The 20,260-nt window shown below is 37.3% G+C and overlaps 1 protein-coding gene across 2 annotated transcripts in view; it reads left to right on the top strand.

Moving 5' to 3' along the window:
• The first annotated feature begins 13,512 nt into the window (after nt 1-13,512).
• The window catches only part of arb2a (ARB2 cotranscriptional regulator A), a 107,851-nt gene continuing 101,103 nt past the window's right edge, over nt 13,513-20,260 (top strand). Inside the window, exons 1-4 of one of the 2 annotated variants that reach the window (XM_016238298.1) lie at nt 13,513-13,590; nt 14,632-14,767; nt 14,904-15,005; nt 17,936-18,036. In XM_016238298.1, coding sequence (XP_016093784.1) covers nt 14,668-14,767; nt 14,904-15,005; nt 17,936-18,036 — 303 coding nt within the window. In that variant the 5' untranslated portion in view covers nt 13,513-13,590; nt 14,632-14,667. Of the gene's footprint in view, nt 13,591-13,645; nt 13,665-14,631; nt 14,768-14,903; nt 15,006-17,935; nt 18,037-20,260 lie in introns of those variants that run through there. The other variant, XM_016238297.1, reaches the window with a different exon arrangement.

The raw sequence follows: 20,260 nt of genomic DNA, 5'->3' as shown, positions 1-20,260 counted from the left end.
ACGCTTCTGTACTGTGACTTCCCCTGACCGCCAGCCACTCAGAGCAGACAGCAGATACGGGAATGTTGTTGAATTAGAAAACAGAAACACACACGCAATCGCCGATTGAGCCTCGAGACGCTTTTATATCCTGCTCGGGCTCCCAGAGTGCTGGTTATTTCCCTCTTCCTCTTCGGTTATTATGCTGTAAAGGTTGAACCCGATGCACATTTAAAACACGGGGAATAAGATGAATTACTTCTCCCCCCCAAAAAAAACCCTGAGAAACTTTCCCCCATATCAACATATTATGTTTCCTCGCTGCTAGCGTCACTCATGACTGTGGTTGTCCCCTGTGAGAGTACGCGCATGTGTCTGGGTGTGTTTTACACTTAAAATATGCATCGCTTACAAAGGGAGTCTGTTGAATAAATGATAGTCTACATCTTAGAGGTGTATCTAGGTGAAATCAGGATGGATCTCTTTTTGTTGCCGCGCAGCCCAGCTGAGGGAGCGGCGAGAAACAACTCGGGTTGCGTGCATGTGTACGAATGTGTGTGTGTGTTTATAAATACAGAGCTTTGTTCATTCATTTATAAGGTTGGGGTTGCTTTGGGGAGCTGCGGGTGCCGGGGGTTTTGCTAGTACAGGGTGAGGCGGTGTGTCGGCAGGTCCTTCTGTGGTAAAATAAGAGCTGTCATACTGCTCTCGGGGTACAGCGAGGGCCTGTCAGGGAAGACTGATTGCTTCCGTGGAGCTGCTTGATCCCTGGGACCCGGAGGCTCGCTGGAGCCATCAGCAGGTGTCTAGTTCTACTGCTTGTTACTGCTTTTGTGAGTGTTATGACAGGAAGACCATCGCTGTCTTGTTCTGCGAACAACACCGAATGCGACGGCTTACCTTGTTTACTAACAATTTAGCTTAGCGTAAGTTACCTCTAATTGGTGTTGCGAATACGAGTGCGAAGTAGCGAAATAAAAACCAGACGGAGGAGCTTCTGACTTGTCAGGGACCGAGCCAGCAGCGCTGTGACTAAGAGGGCTAATGATTTAGCTCAAGTGATGGCGGTCCTGAGCACCAGCTCACTGGCTGCTATTTCTGTGAGAGGTGTCATCCAGACAAGGAGAGTGCACTCTTGACAAGAGACAGAGTCAAGGGCAAACAGAGCACTGCTGCTGCTTTATTTGACAAACTGCAGTGGAGGTTAAGAACTGGGTGTGTTTGAACGAACTCGCCACTTGGAGGGCGACCATGCATGATCAATGTCTGTGGCCTCTTAACAAGAGTGCATACACTCTCAGGGAACTGTCTGCCAGGCTTTGGAACGGTGTTCACTCTCATTAATGCAATGCAAGTCTGATAAAGACTGCAATCTTGTTGGCTCGGTTTGCTCAAAGTAAGAACGTGAACAGTTAGCAAACATGTTTCAGTGCAGTTTATGATGCAAGTGTAGCTTCATGGAAACTTAAGAATGATTACGTGTAGCTGCTCTTACAAAAAGTACCATGTTATTAGCATGAAATACTATATGGAAAGTGATGGTAATGTCATGTTTCTTGTGTAGTACTTTAACTTTTGAAGTATCTAACAGTAACATTTAGGTGTGATAGATTCATGAATATGGTAATCAGATAGTACCATGATATAAATAAGAGGTAAAGGTTTGACTTCTTAGCATGGTAGTACTAGCCTCTGCTAGTAGATGATGTTCCATTATAGTAGATGTGAAATGAACTTATTTATTTAACAATTGTAAATTTTGAAATGGATATCTTTCCTTGGCATAGCTGCTCATGATCACTTGTTTAGTCTCAGTTACTTCGATTGATATTGAAAATTTATATTTGGTAATGTACAATATTTTTTGTTAATAAAAATGAACAATGATCTCCATATTGCAGATCATGCATATTTAATCTTTGCATCAACTGATCTTTCTTATTGACTAACACTCTCTAGTTGGCATCCCAAAACAATTAATAATAATAATGTCTAACTGATCTCAACCTCAATCTTATCTGTGAGAGTGGGTGTCTTCTATGAAAAAAAAGGATGAAACGTCTGTCTTACCCCACAAAACGTCATACAAAAATATGAGAGTAAATGATGCCAGAATTTTATTTGGGGATGAAATATCATTAAATATTATCTTACCATCTTTTGAGCAGGTGGAAGGAGCACATCAATACTATCCATCAATCAATGAACAGTTGAACAAAGAACAAACATTAACTGTCCTTCATGGATCAGTAATTTTAACTAACAAGTACATAAAAATTTACTTTTACTCAAGTGAAATTTAGAAATACTTACACTTTTACTGAAGTAATATATACAGGTATATATATATATATATATATATATATATATATATATATATATCTGTTCTTTAACCCAATCCCAATTTTTCATTTAATGATCCAGAAGGGTGCTCACGCGCGCCCCCTTTTTGTAGCGACATTGTGCACTTTTGCGAAGCCTGCACTGGTCCCTTCATACTTCACACAGGTCTTTTACCCATCAGGTATGCAAAGACTGAAGGCATTTTTGAACTTTTGAAATGTAGACCTGAACTCTGCTACACCACAAAGTGTGACAGCTCAATTGTTCCCCAGTACACACAGCATGGCATGGCGAAGTGAGCTCTGCCAGCTTTTTGTCTAAAGCAGGTGCGTTGGTCCTGACCGTGTTCTCTGATGTTTCAGGACTAATCAGAGGTGGGGGGATTGAAAGTTTAAAGCTGTGGCATGCATGTGAGACCTTTCTGCTCGCCATTTCAAAGGCAGCTGCTGGAAGAGCTGTCTGTGGTCCTTTGATCACTTGCTCCGCCGCTTGGCTTCTCTTTCACGCTCCCCCGCGCTCCTGAGGTACCGGGTGTAGCCTGCCTGCTGGCCCGCCAGTGCTGCTGTGGTGGCGTTTGCGCTCTGGAGATCAGAGTAGAAGAAGAAGGTGGGGAGGAGAGATGATGGATGAGAAGGCCTGGAGCGAGGTGATGGAGAGTAGCATGGAGCGAGATGGAATATGTGCTGCAATGTGGGTGTTTGTAGATTGTGCTGGCAACAGCCACAGTTATGTGTTATGTTCATTTTATAGAATATTCCTTGATTAATTATTTGACTTTATAGCTTTTTTTTTTTTGTCAATTTGATCATTTTAATGGCCCAATAAATGTTATTCTATTTTATTTTGACAGCTGGGAATAATGCTACATGCAAATAAGAAAATAAAATGTAATTTTGTATAATTAGGCTATCAAAATAAATAGGCTTATCAACTTTTTGTTGAGAAAATTCTTCCAATTTCTTTTGTTATTCAGGTATTACGGGTTTGAAGGCTGTGTGTCCACTCAAACTCACTATATGTGTCTTAACCAATATTTTGGTGCAAATTCAACTGTCAGTTGACAAAAGCCTGCTAAATTAGACTGATGCCAACGTGTGCAGGTTGTGTAAAACTCCCTCAGCCTTGAAAACCATGAACAAAATTATACAATGTAAATAAAAAATTGAATTATTGGTTGCCATGAGCCATTGAGAAGCCAAACACTTATAGGAAATAAAAATGCAATTCACATTTATGCATTTTATTATTCCTTTACAAAATTACAAAAAGTTCAGCCTTTGTATAATTTTGCATATTTATGGGCATATGCAGTTCATGGTAATATTAATAAATGTAATTATTTTAATGACTTTTTGGTAAAACTTTACAAGAAGGATTTTTGCGTTAACATTAGTTAATGCAATAGCTGAAAATAAATAATGTGCAATACTTTTACAGCATTTATTAATCTATGATCATTTCTAATATACTGATACTTTAAGATGTATAAATTAGTAAATTAACTTATAATTTATAAATGAACATTAACATAGATTAAATATTGTTTTTCAACTAATGTTAACAAATATTTTCTTTTCATTTTTATGATAAACACTTGATGTTCAAAGTAAAATCTGTGTCCTGAAGTAAAGCCAAGATAAGAACCACTGTGCAAAAATACATTTTTGTCAAATTTTAGAAGTGCACTCGCATACAGATAACATCAGAGCTAACAGACATGGATTGAAATCCACAAAAAAGGTTTTGATAGAGCAAGATTATTGCAGTCACACCTATCTGGCTCAAGCATTTTTCTGTATTCAACAGTACTTTTCAGATCTGTAGGTTTTTGAACAACCTTTTCTCTGCAGAGCACCTCTGTGGTTTCCAAAGGGCAAAGCCATAAGCATGAAATGAACTGGATTCCTCACATCCCAGGGCAAGGCCAGAACGGCCGGTCCCTGTTCTGAGCACTCTCTCCCCTAAGAACATCTCCTCTCCTCTGTGGCATGCATGGAAAGCCCTGACCTTTTCAGAAAGTTGAGCACTTTAAATATTTAGGTTTGGGTTATGATGGATCCTTGAAGTGCTAAGCCTCTGATTAGCGTGACTTGTCAGCTCACCATTTCTTCGCCCGTGTTGAGCATCACATTGCTCTTTGTTTGACAGACGCACATTTAAACAAACACGGGTACCTGTCGGCGACTGTGCTGGTAGTCTACTCGCCCGAAACATGTAGAGGAGAGGAAAACCCCTCCACTAGCTGACAGTTAGTCTAATAGCCTCTGCTGTTCTTCTCCTTCTCTCTTCTCCTAAATGGGGCTGCTCATGCAGTACATGGCACAGTGTTAAGATAGCCCAGAGTGGGCTGGACTTTAATGTGATAGGAACAGTGTATAAGTGCCAGAGACTGTTACTCGGCTTGTTCTTCAAGCTTGACCTGCGGGGAACCACTGGTGCAGATCCTACTGTGAAGATAGATAGCTTCAACATTAAATGACTTTCATGGGCACTGTCTGAATGTTAAAGCTGGCCCATGGCTGTGGCAATGTATATACATCGCAACGTTTTGGGAATGAGAACCACATTTCTTTGCTTGAGGGAATCCATACTGTAGATCACATATACTTAAACCCATTCAAATAGTTGAATCCAGCCTGTGAGGTTATCAGTGGCTCACCACAACAATCCGAACTTGTTCAGACTGGTCCCATAATCTATTCTTGTGTGCCCGGATGGCTTACTATTTCCAGTAGATTTTTGAAGTGTGTATATACTTTAAGCTAGAGTTAAACATGAAGAGTTAAAAAAGTTAACAGAAACAGTAAGGAATGCTCACGCTGCAGTTTTCTATGTATGAAATGTTACGTGGAAAAATAATTTTAAGGTAATGAATTTAGCTAGATGTTAATGCTTAGATGTACTCGCATTCTTTCTTTTTTTTTTACATATCCTAAAATATATACTTCACCAGTGACAAGCATAATTGGTGTCTAGTTGAAGTCTGTGAATTGTAACTTTATGCACAGAATACATACCAATATTAGTAAACAAGCAGGCAAACATGGCTGGAGGGTGTCGGCAAGCTAATTTCCACTGGACTATATGGAATCTGTAAATATATGTCTCATAATGCATGTAGACTGCTCTTTATGCCGAGGAAGAGCCAAGTCAGCAAGTGTGGTATTAATGCATGAAAAATGAGCCGCGCAATAAGACTGAAAGACCACATCACACCAGGCTTATTAAGATAGAGAAGCCTGCTGAATTACCTGCCTGACACTTAGTATTTGTCAGGAAACATTAAAAGACTGGAAACTCAGTGAGGACACATTAGATATTCACTACTATGAAAAAGAGGCTCAGGTTTGACTTATTACCACGTCTTGTCACATAGTGAAAAACCGAGATGAGGCTCGACGGTATTACACCTGTACTTTTTGATTGATGACCTGAATGTGAAATTTTACTTTATTGACACATTTTGAGTTTCTACTGTTCGTTGCAGGTGTGCATCCATACTGTACGGCCAAAAGTTAGAGATTCTACGCTGACATTGATAAACGGAGGTACTTAAAATATATACTCTTAACACCATAGGTGGACACAAACGGAAGTTATTGAGGTGTTTACTAGGCAATTTTACCATGTATCTACGCATTCTCTCCTAAAAAAAAAAAAGACCCAGTTTCAAATTTGGACTTAACACTTCCCTGTGGCTCGCGTTCTCATTCATCAAGCATGTTTGTTCCACTGACAAGCTGCAGACCACCGCCTGAATATCAATATCAGACAACGACGGCAAGCATGCACCGGGCGAGTAACCTTCAGCTAAATGTCATTCTGCTTAATCCTATTTGAAAATTAAACATTGAAAAAGCCTTTAGCGTCTTCACTTCTTCCTCCCCGAGCCTCGCCTTCCCTCTCTCTCGTTCATTTCAGCACGTCCCTGACATTTGTAAATATTGTGTTTTCCATGTGTTCTCCATTATTTGTTAGTTGTTTGAAGCGCCGAAGTAATGACTGACCAGAGATGAGAGACTGAGGCCGTTTGACATTTTCCTGGGTTGTTTCCTTCTGGCGCTTCAGAGTGTGCACATATTTTCTGTACAGTCTTATTGACTACTGTCAAGAGGGTAACAGTGTATGAAGCACATCTCACACAGAAGGCATTTTAAACAAGTTACTTTCTGTCACTTGATGGAGTTTGGGTTCCTTGCCACCATTGCCTTTGGCTTGCATAGTTGTGGTCTAAAAGACAATAAATGTTCCGTAATATCGAACTGTCGGCACTGACACTCAGATGAGAACTACATTTTAACTGAATTGAGCTAAATAATGACAACACTGTCTTCTGTAGAGCTGCAATTAAACTGAAATGAATGAACACTGTACCGACTGGAGCTGAATAAAGACACTACTGTCTTTAGTAGAATTGCTTATCGCTGAATTGAACTTGTTTCGTAAGGAATGAATTTTACACAGTTATTGAACTGAATTAAATCAACACTGAACTGACTGGAACTGAATAATGACACTATTGTATTGCTACAGCTGCTTTATAGCAGAATTTTGGATTTGCCTCATTTTGGAAGTTTGCATAATAATTTTTTACTTCACTGTTTAATAATGTGAAGATGCTTTGAAACAATCTCTGTTTTATATAGCACTGTATAAAAATACCCAAAACAGCAAAAAAACAACAACAACAGCTTCTCCAATGCCATTTTTGACTTTGTCAGCATCCATGTCAGAAACGAAATGTTGATAAGCTACTACAACAGGTCTACAGCCAAATAATATACTAGATAAGCAATATATATATATATTTTTTGATTAGCTGGAAAATTAAGAGGCGGCTCACTGCCGTAATGAAAAATGACTACGTCTGCAATATAACAAAGAGTGACAAATTTAAGGGGGTCTGAATACTTTCCGTACCCACTGTATATACATCGCAACGTTTTGGGAATGAGAACCACATTTCTTTGCTTGAGGGAATCCATACTGTAGATCACATATACTTAAACCCATTCAAATAGTTGAAACCAGCCTGTGAGGTTATCAGTGGCTCACCACAACAATCCGAACTTGTTCAGACTGGTCCCATAATCTATTCTTGTGTGCCCGGATGGCTTACTATTTCCAGTAGATTTTTGAAGTGTGTATATACTTTAAGCTAGAGTTAAACATGAAGAGTTAAAAAAGTTAACAGAAACAGTAAGGAATGCTCACGCTGCAGTTTTCTATGTATGAAATGTTACGTGGAATAATAATTTTAAGGTAATGAATTTAGCTAGATGTTAATGCTTAGATGTACTCGCATTCTTTTTTTTTTTTTACATATCCTAAAATATATACTTCACCAGTGACAAGCATAATTGGTGTCTAGTTGAAGTCTGTGAATTGTAACTTTATGCACAGAATACATACCAATATTAGTAAACAAGCAGGCAAACATGGCTGGAGGGTGTCGGCAAGCTGATTTCCACTGGACTATATGGAATCTGTAAATATATGTCTCATAATGCATGTAGACTGCTCTTTATGCCGAGGAAGAGCCAAGTCAGCAAGTGTGGTATTAATGCATGAAAAATGAGCCGCGCAATAAGACTGAAAGACCACATCACACCAGGCTTATTAAGATAGAGAAGCCTGCTGAATTACCTGCCTGACACTTAGTATTTGTCAGGAAACATTAAAAGACTGGAAACTCAGTGAGGACACATTAGATATTCACTACTATGAAAAAGAGGCTCAGGTTTGACTTATTACCACGTCTTGTCACATAGTGAAAAACCGAGATGAGGCTCGACGGTATTACACCTGTACTTTTTGATTGATGACCTGAATGTGAAATTTTACTTTATTGACACATTTTGAGTCTGAACTGACTGGAACTGAATAATGACACTATTGTATTGCTACAGCTGCTTTATAGCAGAATTTTGGATTTGCCTGATTTTGGAAGTTTGCATAATAATTTTTTACTTCACTGTTTAATAATGTGAAGATGCTTTGAAACAATCTCTGTTTTATATAGCACTGTATAAAAATACCCAAAACAGCAAAAAAACAACAACAACAGCTTCTCTAATGCCATTTTTGATTTGTCAGCATCCATGTCAGAAACGAAATGTCGATAAGCTACTACAACAGGTCTACAGCCAAATAATATACTAGATAAGCAATATATATATATTTTTTGATTAGCTGGAAAATTAAGAGGCGGCTCACTGCCGTAATGAAAAATGACTACGACTGTCACGGTTGCACTAACTGAGTGGAGTGCGGAGCAAGGAACAGAGGGAGACGAGGAGTACATCAATCCAGAGAATTTTAATATATCAAGGAAACACGGAAATCTCACTTAGCACCTGCAGACATGGACAATACCGGACGCTGAACTAAAAACAGGGAACACTATTTAAACACATGACAAGACGAGGGGATGACGAGACACACCTGGGATCAATGGAAATAAACGGGGAACACCTGGAATTAAATAAACATAATCAGGACAGGAACAGGAAACTAACCAAATATGGGCAAGGAGGGCACATGGGGAGCGAAACACACACAAAACACGGAAAACAAAGTCTGACAACGACATGATTTATCACTCTGAACAGCATACTGAGTTCAATTAAAAAAAACAAAACCAGTTTCTGTGTTTTGGTACAAATAATAATAATAATAATTTTGGTGCATCACTAATTTCAAACAAAGACACTTTCTGTTGGTCAACACAGCAAATCCGTGTGACCAACTTGTACGCATTACAAAATCCCCAATTCTATTGAAATGACTCCATTTCAACTGTGAACGTTTGCAGAACAATTGTTACACTCCAGCAATGAAAGATGGCTTATTAAACAGGGCTAATTGGGCTGGTGTCTCGGGCTTCTTGTGGCCAATGGCCACCAGCTAAGACACCTGAAAACATGCTGCTGCAGATGTTTGACAGCTGATATGGATAGACACATACACTTTACTTAAAAAATGGCACGTAGTATTTCTTTCTAAGCTCCTTATCGAGGATTTGATGTTGCGTACTACAGTTATAATACATTGTTGTCTGTTGTACACACCTATGGTGATCATTTTCATAATTACAACTTTATTTCTAATATTTGCAATGTAATTTCTTATTATTTGGACGCTTTATCTCAAAATTGTGTCTCTGAAGACACTGATGCCTGGGGGTTCAGTGTTCAAAGGTTCCTGAGGACCACAATCCTTCTATGCCACCAGTGCAGGAGAAAAAGAAAGTGAGAGACGACGGAAAATAAATGCGCAAAACCCACACACACTCATCTGTCGAGCTGTTGCTGTCAGGTTCAGGCCCAGTGGTTCTGTTAAGGTGACTCTGACAGGAGGAAAGAGACACCGCTCTGATAGGAGACATGCCCGAGAGGGCCCCATGCATCAAACGCACATATTTACATAAACAAATCCTCCCTATATAGCCTGTAATTACCACAGTGACACAGCCATCCATAGAGGAGAAAAGAGCTTGTCTGATAGCGACACATTCACAATGACTGAGGTGGAAGCTCAATCAATGCGGCCGCGTCGCAAGCTGCTTTATGCACTCAGACCAAGTCCTTTGATGGTGCTTGCACAGAAAAAGAGAAAAGGAGGGATTCACACACTTTGTAACAAACACAGTTGTGTAATGTTGAAAGATGCTCTTTGAGGTGAGGACATAAGCATCGGCGTGCAGATGAAGGCTGTGATTGGATACTATAGATTTTTTAAACCTTAAAGTATAATTTCAGTTCTGAGAGAGTAGTATATATATTCATTAAATTTTATCACAGAATTCTAGTCCTTTTGGGTTAGGGGAAAAAAAGTTAAATACCAGATATTACAACTTTTGTAATTTTTGTCTTGTGTAGTCTGAAAATAAATTTTTGGGCTGTCCAAAAATAATAAGTACTGATTATTTAATTGACATACACTACCAAAATGTTAGTGGAATAATTAAGATTTTTTAATTATTTTGAAATAAGTTTTTTATGCTCACAAAGGCTGCATTTATTCACACAAATATACAGTAAAACAATAGTATTGTAAAATATTACACAATTAATATATTGTATTAATATATTATTATTATTAATGTATAAATATTAATATATTATTACAAAATAGATAAGAACTGTTATCTATTTTAATATTTAAACATTTTATTTATCCCGGTGAAAGCTGAATATTCAGCAGCCATTACTTCAGTCTTCAGCGTGAAAAATGAAGTGTTCTAAAATAATTACAAAAACAAATTGCTCAAAATATCAAATGTGGCTGATATCCATAGGCTAGATGGAATCATAGTCTTAAGCTAATAAAATCAGAGGCAGCGTACACTATACGATTTTCTGTGAAATCTGTCAACTCCCACTGGCTCTGACTTTCAGCAGCTAGGGTCGACTAATCCAGACTGCAAATCAGGGCAAAAATCTAGGCAAAAGCTGTGTAGTGTATTCCAGCTTTTAAATTCCTGGCAGACTAATAAAGAAGCCAGTATACCCTAACTCCTATAAGTTGCATAATACCAGCCAAACAGATGGAAATTGGTGATTTCATCTAACGCTTGCATTTTTGTGTGTACAGTGCCTTGCGAAAGTATTCATACCCCTTCATTTTTTTCATGTTTTGTTATGTTGCTGCCTTATGTTAAACTGCTTTAAATTACTTTTTTTCCACATCAATCTACAGTCCATACACCATACTGACAAAGCAAAAACAGAATTGTCACAACTTCGTACATTTATTAAAATTAAAAAAAAAACTGAAATAAGTACGTTGCATAAGCATTCATACCCTTAGCTAAATATTTTGCTGAAGCACCTCTACAGTCTCAAGTCTTTTTTGTTTGATGCGACAAGCTTTGCTCATCAGCATTTGGCAATTATCTGCCATTCTTCTCCTCATCTTTTCACCTCTCAAGCTCTGTCAGGTTGGATGGGGAAATATTTGTTATATTTGTTACAAGTTCTCCAGAAATATTTGACTGGGTTCAATCCCAGGCCGTGGCTAGGCCACTCAAGGACATTCCCAGAGTTGTCTATAAGTCACTCTTGCTGTGTGCTTAGGATCATTGTCCTGTTGGAAGGTGATCCTTCTGCTCAGTCTGAGGTTCTGAACACTCTGGACTAGGTTTTCATTAAGGCTGTCTCTATATTTTGGTGCATCGAGCTTTTCTTCTACTCTGATGAGTCCCTCGGTCCCTGCCACTGAAAAACAGCCCCACAGCATGAGGCTGCCAGCACACTTTACTTTTGGGGTGGTACTCTTCAGGTGAAGAGCAGAGCTGGTTTCCTTCAAACATGACGCTTGGAATTGAGGTTCATCAGTCCAGAGACTCTTGTTTCTCACAGTCTGGGGGTCTTTTAGGTGCTTTTTTTTGCAAATTCTAAGTGTGTTTTCATGTGTCTTCACTGAAGAGAGGATTGAGTTTGGCCACAAAAAATAGTCGCAAAAATAATTCGCAAGGCACTGTAATATGCATCAGATATGCGGTAAGCGGACACTGGCTGTGCTGTTTGAGGCTGATACAATGCTAATGTAATGTTGCTATTTTTTTACATCTTTGTATACTCTCTATCGCCCACAAACAGATTTATTGTGAAATTGTAAAGAAGTTTTATTCTCAAGGAAGATCTGAGTTTTACCTGTTTTTAAGAGCTGGCCTAACACACATTTCTGTTTTCTGTGTTTGTGAAATGCAGGTGGGAGATGCAGGATGATGCTGCACTAGAGGACGAAGAGAAGATTTGAGTGGATCAGTTAAAGAAAACATACTTCGACAAGCCAAGAAACTTAGCAAAGGCCCAGTGACTATTTAACAGGAAAACCAAATGGCCATTGTAAAAAGTGTGTGTGGCTGCTAAGAAGCTTGTTAACACTGATGTGCTGTGGATGTGAAATTACAGTTGCAGATAGGTGGGAGATGCAGGATGATGCTGCACTAGAGGACGAAGAGAAGATTTGAGTGGATCAGTTAAAGAAAACATACTTCGACAAAAGCCAAGAAACTTAGCAAAGGCCCAGTGACTATTTAACAGGAAAACCAAATGGCCATTGTAAAAAGTGTGTGTGGCTGCTAAGAAGCTTGTTAACACTGATGTGCTGTGGATGTGAAATTACAGTTGCAGAGGAGTAATAAACAAAAACAACATTGTGAACTAATAAAATCACAAGGTTTTGATGAAATATGACTCCACTCTGTATTGGATGGATGCTAAACTGAAAACTGTACTCCACTGATCTGTTGAACAAATGATAATATAACAGTTATGAGGAAATCGATTTTGGAGAGTTACTTGCTGGAAGGGGAAAATAGTAAATACAGAAAGTACTCTTTGGTTTCAGTCAGTCAGTGAATATAGAATAATAATAAAAACAATGCATGCATAAAATAATACATGCATAACATGATTATTGGAAAGAGATTTTTAACAACTCTTAATTAATCCTGGAAACCTTGTGGACTGTTAAATGAGAAGTCCAGAAGTGGTGATTTTCCACTTCACAGGTCCAAACAAATTAAATAAAAATAAGTAAACAAGTTCAAAAATGTCAGTTTGTTTCAACCATTGTTATTTTACTATCATTGAGATACTATTATAGTTTTTAATTCATATTTTGAATTGGCTTTTTTTATTTCTTGTTTCTTAAAACTAAAAGTTTTGATAGTTGTTTTAGTAATGTTGTTGTGCTTCTGACAATTTTCCTATTTTTAAAAGGGCTATATAGTTTCTATTCATTTTCAGTTCTAGTTATTTTAGTACATCAAGATAAATTGAATGTTGCCGCACAGATGATTAAAAAAAAGAAAACAAAATCCTCATGTGGAGTTTATAAATGTATGTGTTATTATATTTATTACTGTTTTAGTTTTTGTTTAAGTCTGCAGTTCATTCACACTGAAACATACACTAAATGCGTGTGATCATTCATTCATTCCTTCACAAAGACGTGATCTTTTCTTTCAGGAGATTTAAACTGTATTTGAACATGCATCGTACAAAAAAAAAGGTATATAGAAAACATCGCCAGCTGAAGCTTATTAAGTATTATTGCAATGAAAGCGTGTGTGTATGTATGTGCGCAATGACAGCTCTTCTGTGTCTGAGTGAAACGCGGCGCTGTCTGTTTAAATCCAGCCAATCAGCTGGCGCGTGTGTAAAACGCTTCCGTTTCCGAGGAGACGGAAGCGTGTCTTCCTGTTTGGCAGAAGGAGGAAGCAGGATGTGTGAAATCTCACATGTGCTTGTTGTTATGGTACGTGAGCGGAGCGACATGCATGCAAATCCATATTTACCTCTCCCACTGTCTTCATCTAGCTCTTCTGCACGGTGACCAGTTTCGCTGCTTGAAATAGCTGTGCTTTGTGAAGTTATTGTCCCATCTGTCTGATGAGTAGTGCTTTATAAACATTGGCTGGGGTCCACGCAGGGACTCTTTTACTATGTTTACATGCTCCGATCATGTCGAAAACGGCAGATCGCTGCTTTTACTGTGTTTCTCTGAATGCAGACACTGCGATTCAGGTGCATGTGAGTCTCTCAGTTCAGCACGCTTGGTTTTAGAGCTGAATCAAGCTGTTAGCTTAATGCTAGTTACCACCATAAAGACCATCAAAGTGCACTGGAAGTAAACTACGATTAGATTCAACACAACGACTTTTAGGTTTGACTGCTTCCACACGAACAGAACTCAGCGTTACAGTCAGAGCCGTAGCATTAGAAGCTAGAAACTCTAGAAGCTACGTTCCCCAAGTCAACACATTCACTGTCAATATTTCTGTAATTGTAAAAGTCAGTATATAATCAAATTATTATTATTGATCATTTGCACTACTCAAAATTGCTGTCTGTCAGAAAAAAGTCTGTCACAGAACAAGTGTGCATTGTCCCAAAACATTATGATTATTATTGACACTATTAATATTATTGACACATGATTTAACTGATATATGTTAAGCATAATATGTTGTAATCATGTTTTAATGTTTTGTAATTTAATTACAAAAGTTGTTTAGAAACCGTATCTATGATGTTATTTGAATGATTTGTAACACCTCTGCAGCAGTTTGACAATCAGTCTAATGTTTGAAATATTTATTATATTATTACTGCTTTATAGTTGCTGTAAATATGACATAATTTCTACAATGCATTAATAGACATTTCTATAATGCATTATATGCATTCATACTAATGAATTTACAGGCAAGGCAAATGTTTTTTGATTGTGTTGTGACAGTAAAGGTCATAGCATTAGAAGCTTGTTGGTTAGTAATTTTTATTTATTCTTGATCAGAGCGACGTGCAGTAATATTTCTGTAGCGGTGTGTCCATGCCTATCAGAGCCAGCATCTTCCTCTTCTGTTTAGTTCGGATAACTATGGCCCAGCTCTTGGCACAAGAAGAAAAAGAAAAAACGACTGCACTAAAAGGTAAAGCCACATTGTGCGTGAATACATGCATATGTATAAAAATATAAATTAAATTATGTGGGGGGTGGGGGGGGGGTTGTGTGCGCTTATTGAGTATTTATTTATTTGATTGTTTGTATATTAATTTGTTTTTTAGATTTATTGTCCAGGATCGATTTAGACGAGCTGATGAAAAAAGACGAGCCTCCACTGAACTTTCCTGAAACTCTGGATGGGTTTGAATATGCCTTCAATGAACGTAAGACCTTTTGCTTGTCTTTACTCTAAACATTTTTAGACACAGTAAACTATTTCACTCTATGACATACATGCCAGCTAGACCATCAAATAGCGTTTGGCCTTGTACTTTAATAACATGATTTCGTAACTTGTCTGTGGTTATGAAGGTCTTTAATGCATTAGAAGTGTGCGGAGGGTTGCATTGGATATTGACAGCAGGCAGCAGGCTGTGATAGCGCTGTCTGTTTCAGAGTCTCTGGAGTCTGTGGCAGCTGAATGGACAAGTTGTGCATGCTATGGGCTGTCAGTGGCTTACTCAGCCTTGTGCTCTGTTTGACGGCTAGATTTGCATAACCTTGCTCCTCTCTCTAAAACGCCTCCTGTTAGTGTCTGGAATACCTTATATCAGTCTCCCAGTGAAGAGTATCACTTTTATTCGATTTTATAAGAAAGTTTCACTTTGTAATTTCTTTTCTCACTTTCTGAGATGAATGTAAAATGGCTATTGAGCCCAAGTATAGTCTTGAACATTACATTTTTAATGTAGGGATTATGTCGATTTGCTCAAATAGAATACAGAATAGGGTCTAAAGTCAACCAATGGGGTGCAGCGCATTTAGAAAATGTTAATCGTTAAACTAAACTTGATATGAGCCAAATGCAGATTTATGTAAATGCGTAAATATAGTTTAAGTCCTTGATTTGAGTGATTTGAGTTATTTTCTAGCAATAATCATTCAAATCGGATACAAAAGTTAACTAATGGGTGCATAGCCTTTAGAAAATGTTATTGGTTAAAGTGAATATTATATGAGACAAATACCAATTGGACATGTAAATATAGTTTCAAACCTTGATTTGAGTGATGTAATAATTATTAAACATCAAAAATTCGATTTTTTTTAATTAAATTATTAATTATGTAATTATTTATAAGTAAATTTAAATAAGATTACTTTCAGTTTTTGCCTAAATGAAGTTTTCATTCACTAGGGGTAGTTGTTTTGTGGTTATTGATAAATATTTACCATAAATGAAAGTCAAATATTAGTTTAATTTTAATAATTTCATTTCATTAACATTGGTAACAGGGTTGAGAAGTAGAGCTTCACAAATGTTGTGATTATATAAAAATTCTGACATTATGATTTTGATTGTTGAATACAGTTGAGAAGGTCAAGACCAGAAAAGAATCATTTTAAGGCGAGGATATGTCATTTGCCATGTAAAAATAAAAAAAACTCTTGTTCTTTTTTTATTATTTTTTTCACACAAATCCATGTGGCATGATGACTTCATCCCAGTCTGCCTTCAGCTCGTTCATTACTGGAAATCCAAGGCTATGTATACCTCATTAAGCTAAAAATCGAGAAAGCATGCTAATTATGCCAGGTTAAAGCAGGGAGAATAAGTTGAAGGGGGGTATTCCTCAGAGAGCCTGTGTTATGAAGACGATGGAGCTGAACTTCCACTGCATGTTGGTTTCATTAGATCCCCTCTTCCTTCTGTTAGGCACTTCTGGTAGTAGTGTTTCTCTTCACCCCTTTGTGAATGCATAATTGATTTTTAAAGGTACTAGCGCATGCTACGTCTCTCACTCCCTCTCTCTCTTGCTCTCTTTCCTTCCACTGACTCACTTTCTCTAACACTCTTTCCCATCCTATCTCAAAGGAGCGGTCATGCTTTCAGAGTTCATTGTTGATATACGGCCTTTTAGTGGTACATGTTGTTGAACAGCTAACGATGAAAGCGGATAGTGTAATACTCTCTGAGTTAGCCATGTTGGATTTATCGCTTGCTAACTGTGCAAAAATTGCCGGAGCTTTGAGAATGAGGGGAATGAAAGTGCTTATGCAATCTTTTATCTTCAAAGCTGTTTTTCTTTTTGTGGAGCCATGCGCTAGGGTAATTGCAAACGTATGACGCCCCAAGGCTATTTGGGTTAAGTGTGTATGCTTTGAATATTTTAACTTCACGCATTGGCAATCAGAGAGGTCACTGTTAGATTTAACACTGGTTTTAGGCTTCATTATGCCTCTGTGTCAACAGTAAAATAGATGGGTCTATCTTTCTTAAAAGTCCTTTCAGAAATGTTAGCAACCACTCTCTCTGTTTATGTTATTCAGTGTTGTATTGTTTGGTGGAATAGAATTGTATTACTAGGAATGTTTGGTGCCCTCTAATTCCTTACAAAAAAAATTAATTATTTTGTGGTACTGGTGCAGTGATGATATTGGGTGGTACAATATACCATATATCTAATATACAGTACCATTCATAAGTTTGGAGTATGTAAGATTTCTTTTCTTTTCTTTATTTTTAAGTAAATGAATACTTTTACTCTGCAAGGATGCATTAAGTTGATAAAAAGTGTAAATACATTATTGTTACAAAAGATTTCAATTTCAGTTAAATGCTGTTCTTTCTGTTAATCAAATAATCATGTAACATGTATCATGGTTTCCACAAAGATAATAAGCAGCACAGTTGTTTTTAACATGGATAATAATAACCAAATCATCAACTCAGCATATTAGAATGACTTTTGAAGAATAATGTGACACTACTTTTATGTTGGAAAACATTCATGTCTTGTTGGCTCACAAAGGCTTTGGCTTCATGCCATCCCTCGCACTCCACTTCAAGATACTCTGCACTAATATTGTCCTTAATATTCCCTTCGTCTGCAGTTGAAGTAGAACTGTGAAAAAAATGTTATTGGGAGGTTTTAGGTAATAAAATGAATAGAGTATGGTCTCAGACAAAAGCAGGAAATGCATATAGCAGAATAAATGTGGGCTGTTTTTCTTAATGAGTTACAAACTGTTTGTTTATGGAAGACCTCCTACACAAACCAAATGTAGGTATTCTGAAGCTTTTAAAGACATCACTTTTTATGATTTCATTACAAAGTTGTATAGTTGTGTATATTTTTTTTATTTTCTGCAGATGGTCAGTTGAGACACATACACACAGGGGAGCCGTTTGTCTTCAACTATAAAGAGGACCTGCATAGATGGAACCAGAAAAGATATGAAGCATTGGGAGAGGTAATGTCGATCATTTAAAAACATTTTATATAAAAAGGTGATATTGTGTTATATTCATAGATCAGTTTGTGAAATTATATATGCATTAATTCAATAGCACATAACATATTTGAGTATTGATTTATTTATTTATTTTATGCTCTGTAAGGTTTTTTTATTTTTTTTTTTAAAGAAATTAGTATTATTTTTAATTCAGCAAGGATGCATTACATTTACCAAAAGGGATATTTTTAATGTATATATATATATATATATACATTTTAGCTCAGTGGTGTATTGATATTTGAGTAGCCCGTTGTTTTTGTTATTCAAGTCATATGAATTTTCAACATTTTCAGGTGAGAACGTGGTCTTTCTGATACATTATAGACCATCTTTTATCTTTTTTTTGGTTGTGGTGTTTTGTCTGAGTGAGCTCTGTGCTCTGATTTACATTACTCTCACTGTTCAACACCTTCACGCTTTACCAACCACCACTCCTTCCAAACCCCTTCCACTGTCGCGTTCCGGGGCTGTGTGCATGTTATAAGCTTTAAGAGTGTTGATTGTTCATATTTTGATGGTTTATTAGACTGTGTGTGTACTTTTGTGTGCCTTCAGGAAAGTTTCTTTTTCTGCTGTAGCCTGCATGTGGCTTTGAAAGTTCAAATGCAGTTCACTGAGTCTTAAGTTAATTTGTGCACACTATTATCTTTGTTCATTTACATCTGTATTCTTTGGCTTTATTTGTAGTGCATATTCGTTTGATGTTCAAAGGAAAGAGATTGACTCTTTTAGGATTATGTGAGCGTTTTATTTCTGGTCTAGGTATGATCCTATGAGAAATGGCCCTTTAAGAACAAAACGAAACACTTCTCCCCTATTCCCTAATATCATTGCATATCTGTTTATGTGGCTAAAAACATAAAGCAAAAGTTTCGGAGCAGAACAGTGGGTGACCAGATTTCATGAACTTCTCTTGAGTGAATTCAAAATAGAGGAAGTGAAAGCAGGTTGGATTTTGTAATATTGTTTTGAATATTAAAGGATTCGGTTGAGCAGTATTGGTTGTTTTTGGGATGTATGTGTGCAATATAGATGCATGTGATATCAAATCACTGGTGTGGCACATGATATTAAAGTATGGTTTGTGGTAGCCTGCATTCATTAAACAGGCTAGAAAGAAAATAGTAATACCTTAGCCCTTAAGTCATGTCTAGCTACTCTGCAAAAATAGATCTGAGGTACAAAACCATGCCAGTGATGTTTATTGTTCTAAAGTTCAAGCTTTACATACAAGTGCAGAAAGTACTTTTACACTGGTCTTGTTAAAACACTTGAAATGGAGGCCAGAAAAAAAACAACAACATCAACTGTATTTTCTTTTCATGGTATTGTTTTAGTACCATATAAATACCATGGTTTCTAAATATGTTACCATAATATATAAAAATAAATAAAATATTAATAATTTAAACAAAATTAGACCTGTATCTCTCTTAGAATGCTCGTTTAGTTTTTTCTACATGGTAAAGAAATGGAGTAAAAAGTAAAAGTAAAAAATGCAGTGATTGATTAGTTTGAGAATACATTCAGCTACCAGTGAGAATGTAGTACTCTCAGCTCTGTTAAACATACATCACCATATCTGAATCTATCCAAAGGATTTTTGTTTTTTCCCCCTGCAATCAGCACAGAAGAATGTGACAAAAGTGTGTGAATTCAGTGCGGTTCTAGCCATAATGCATGCAGAGGCCCGATTCAGCTGAAAACTTGATTTCTTGCTCTGACCATCTCTGTCTTGTGTCTGTGAATGCCACTATTGGTGGTGTGTGTCCCCTGTGTTCCAGCGTTCTCAGATTTGAGAGTGTGAATGTGGGGTACAGAAGTGGGCGAGAGTCTTTGTGAGACTGGAGGTAGCACAGATGTCCAATTTGCACTTCAGCCAGGCCTGAATGAGCTGCTGGACCACAGGTTTACCCTGACAGAGAGAGAGAGACTCAGGCAAAAACATCTTTGCCCATAAGGTTTGATGATTATTAGTAACATGACTTGTATTGCCAAAGAAGTGAGAAATAAGGAAAATTTTTAGTAAACTATTAATTCAACTAAATTGAATGACAAATTATTATCCATTTAAAATTCATATATTTGGTAGTTGCGTGTCAAATGTGTAAGGGTAAACTGTGTCAGGGACATACCTAATAGCTATAGTGAGTTTTATATCCAAATCCAGAAAGTAATA

Source organism: Sinocyclocheilus grahami, unplaced genomic scaffold, assembly GCF_001515645.1.
Source record: "Sinocyclocheilus grahami isolate Dianchi unplaced genomic scaffold, SAMN03320097.WGS_v1.1 scaffold535.1, whole genome shotgun sequence".
NCBI classification, from domain to species: domain Eukaryota; kingdom Metazoa; phylum Chordata; class Actinopteri; order Cypriniformes; family Cyprinidae; genus Sinocyclocheilus; species Sinocyclocheilus grahami.
This window is presented reverse-complemented; position numbering and strand designations above follow the sequence as displayed.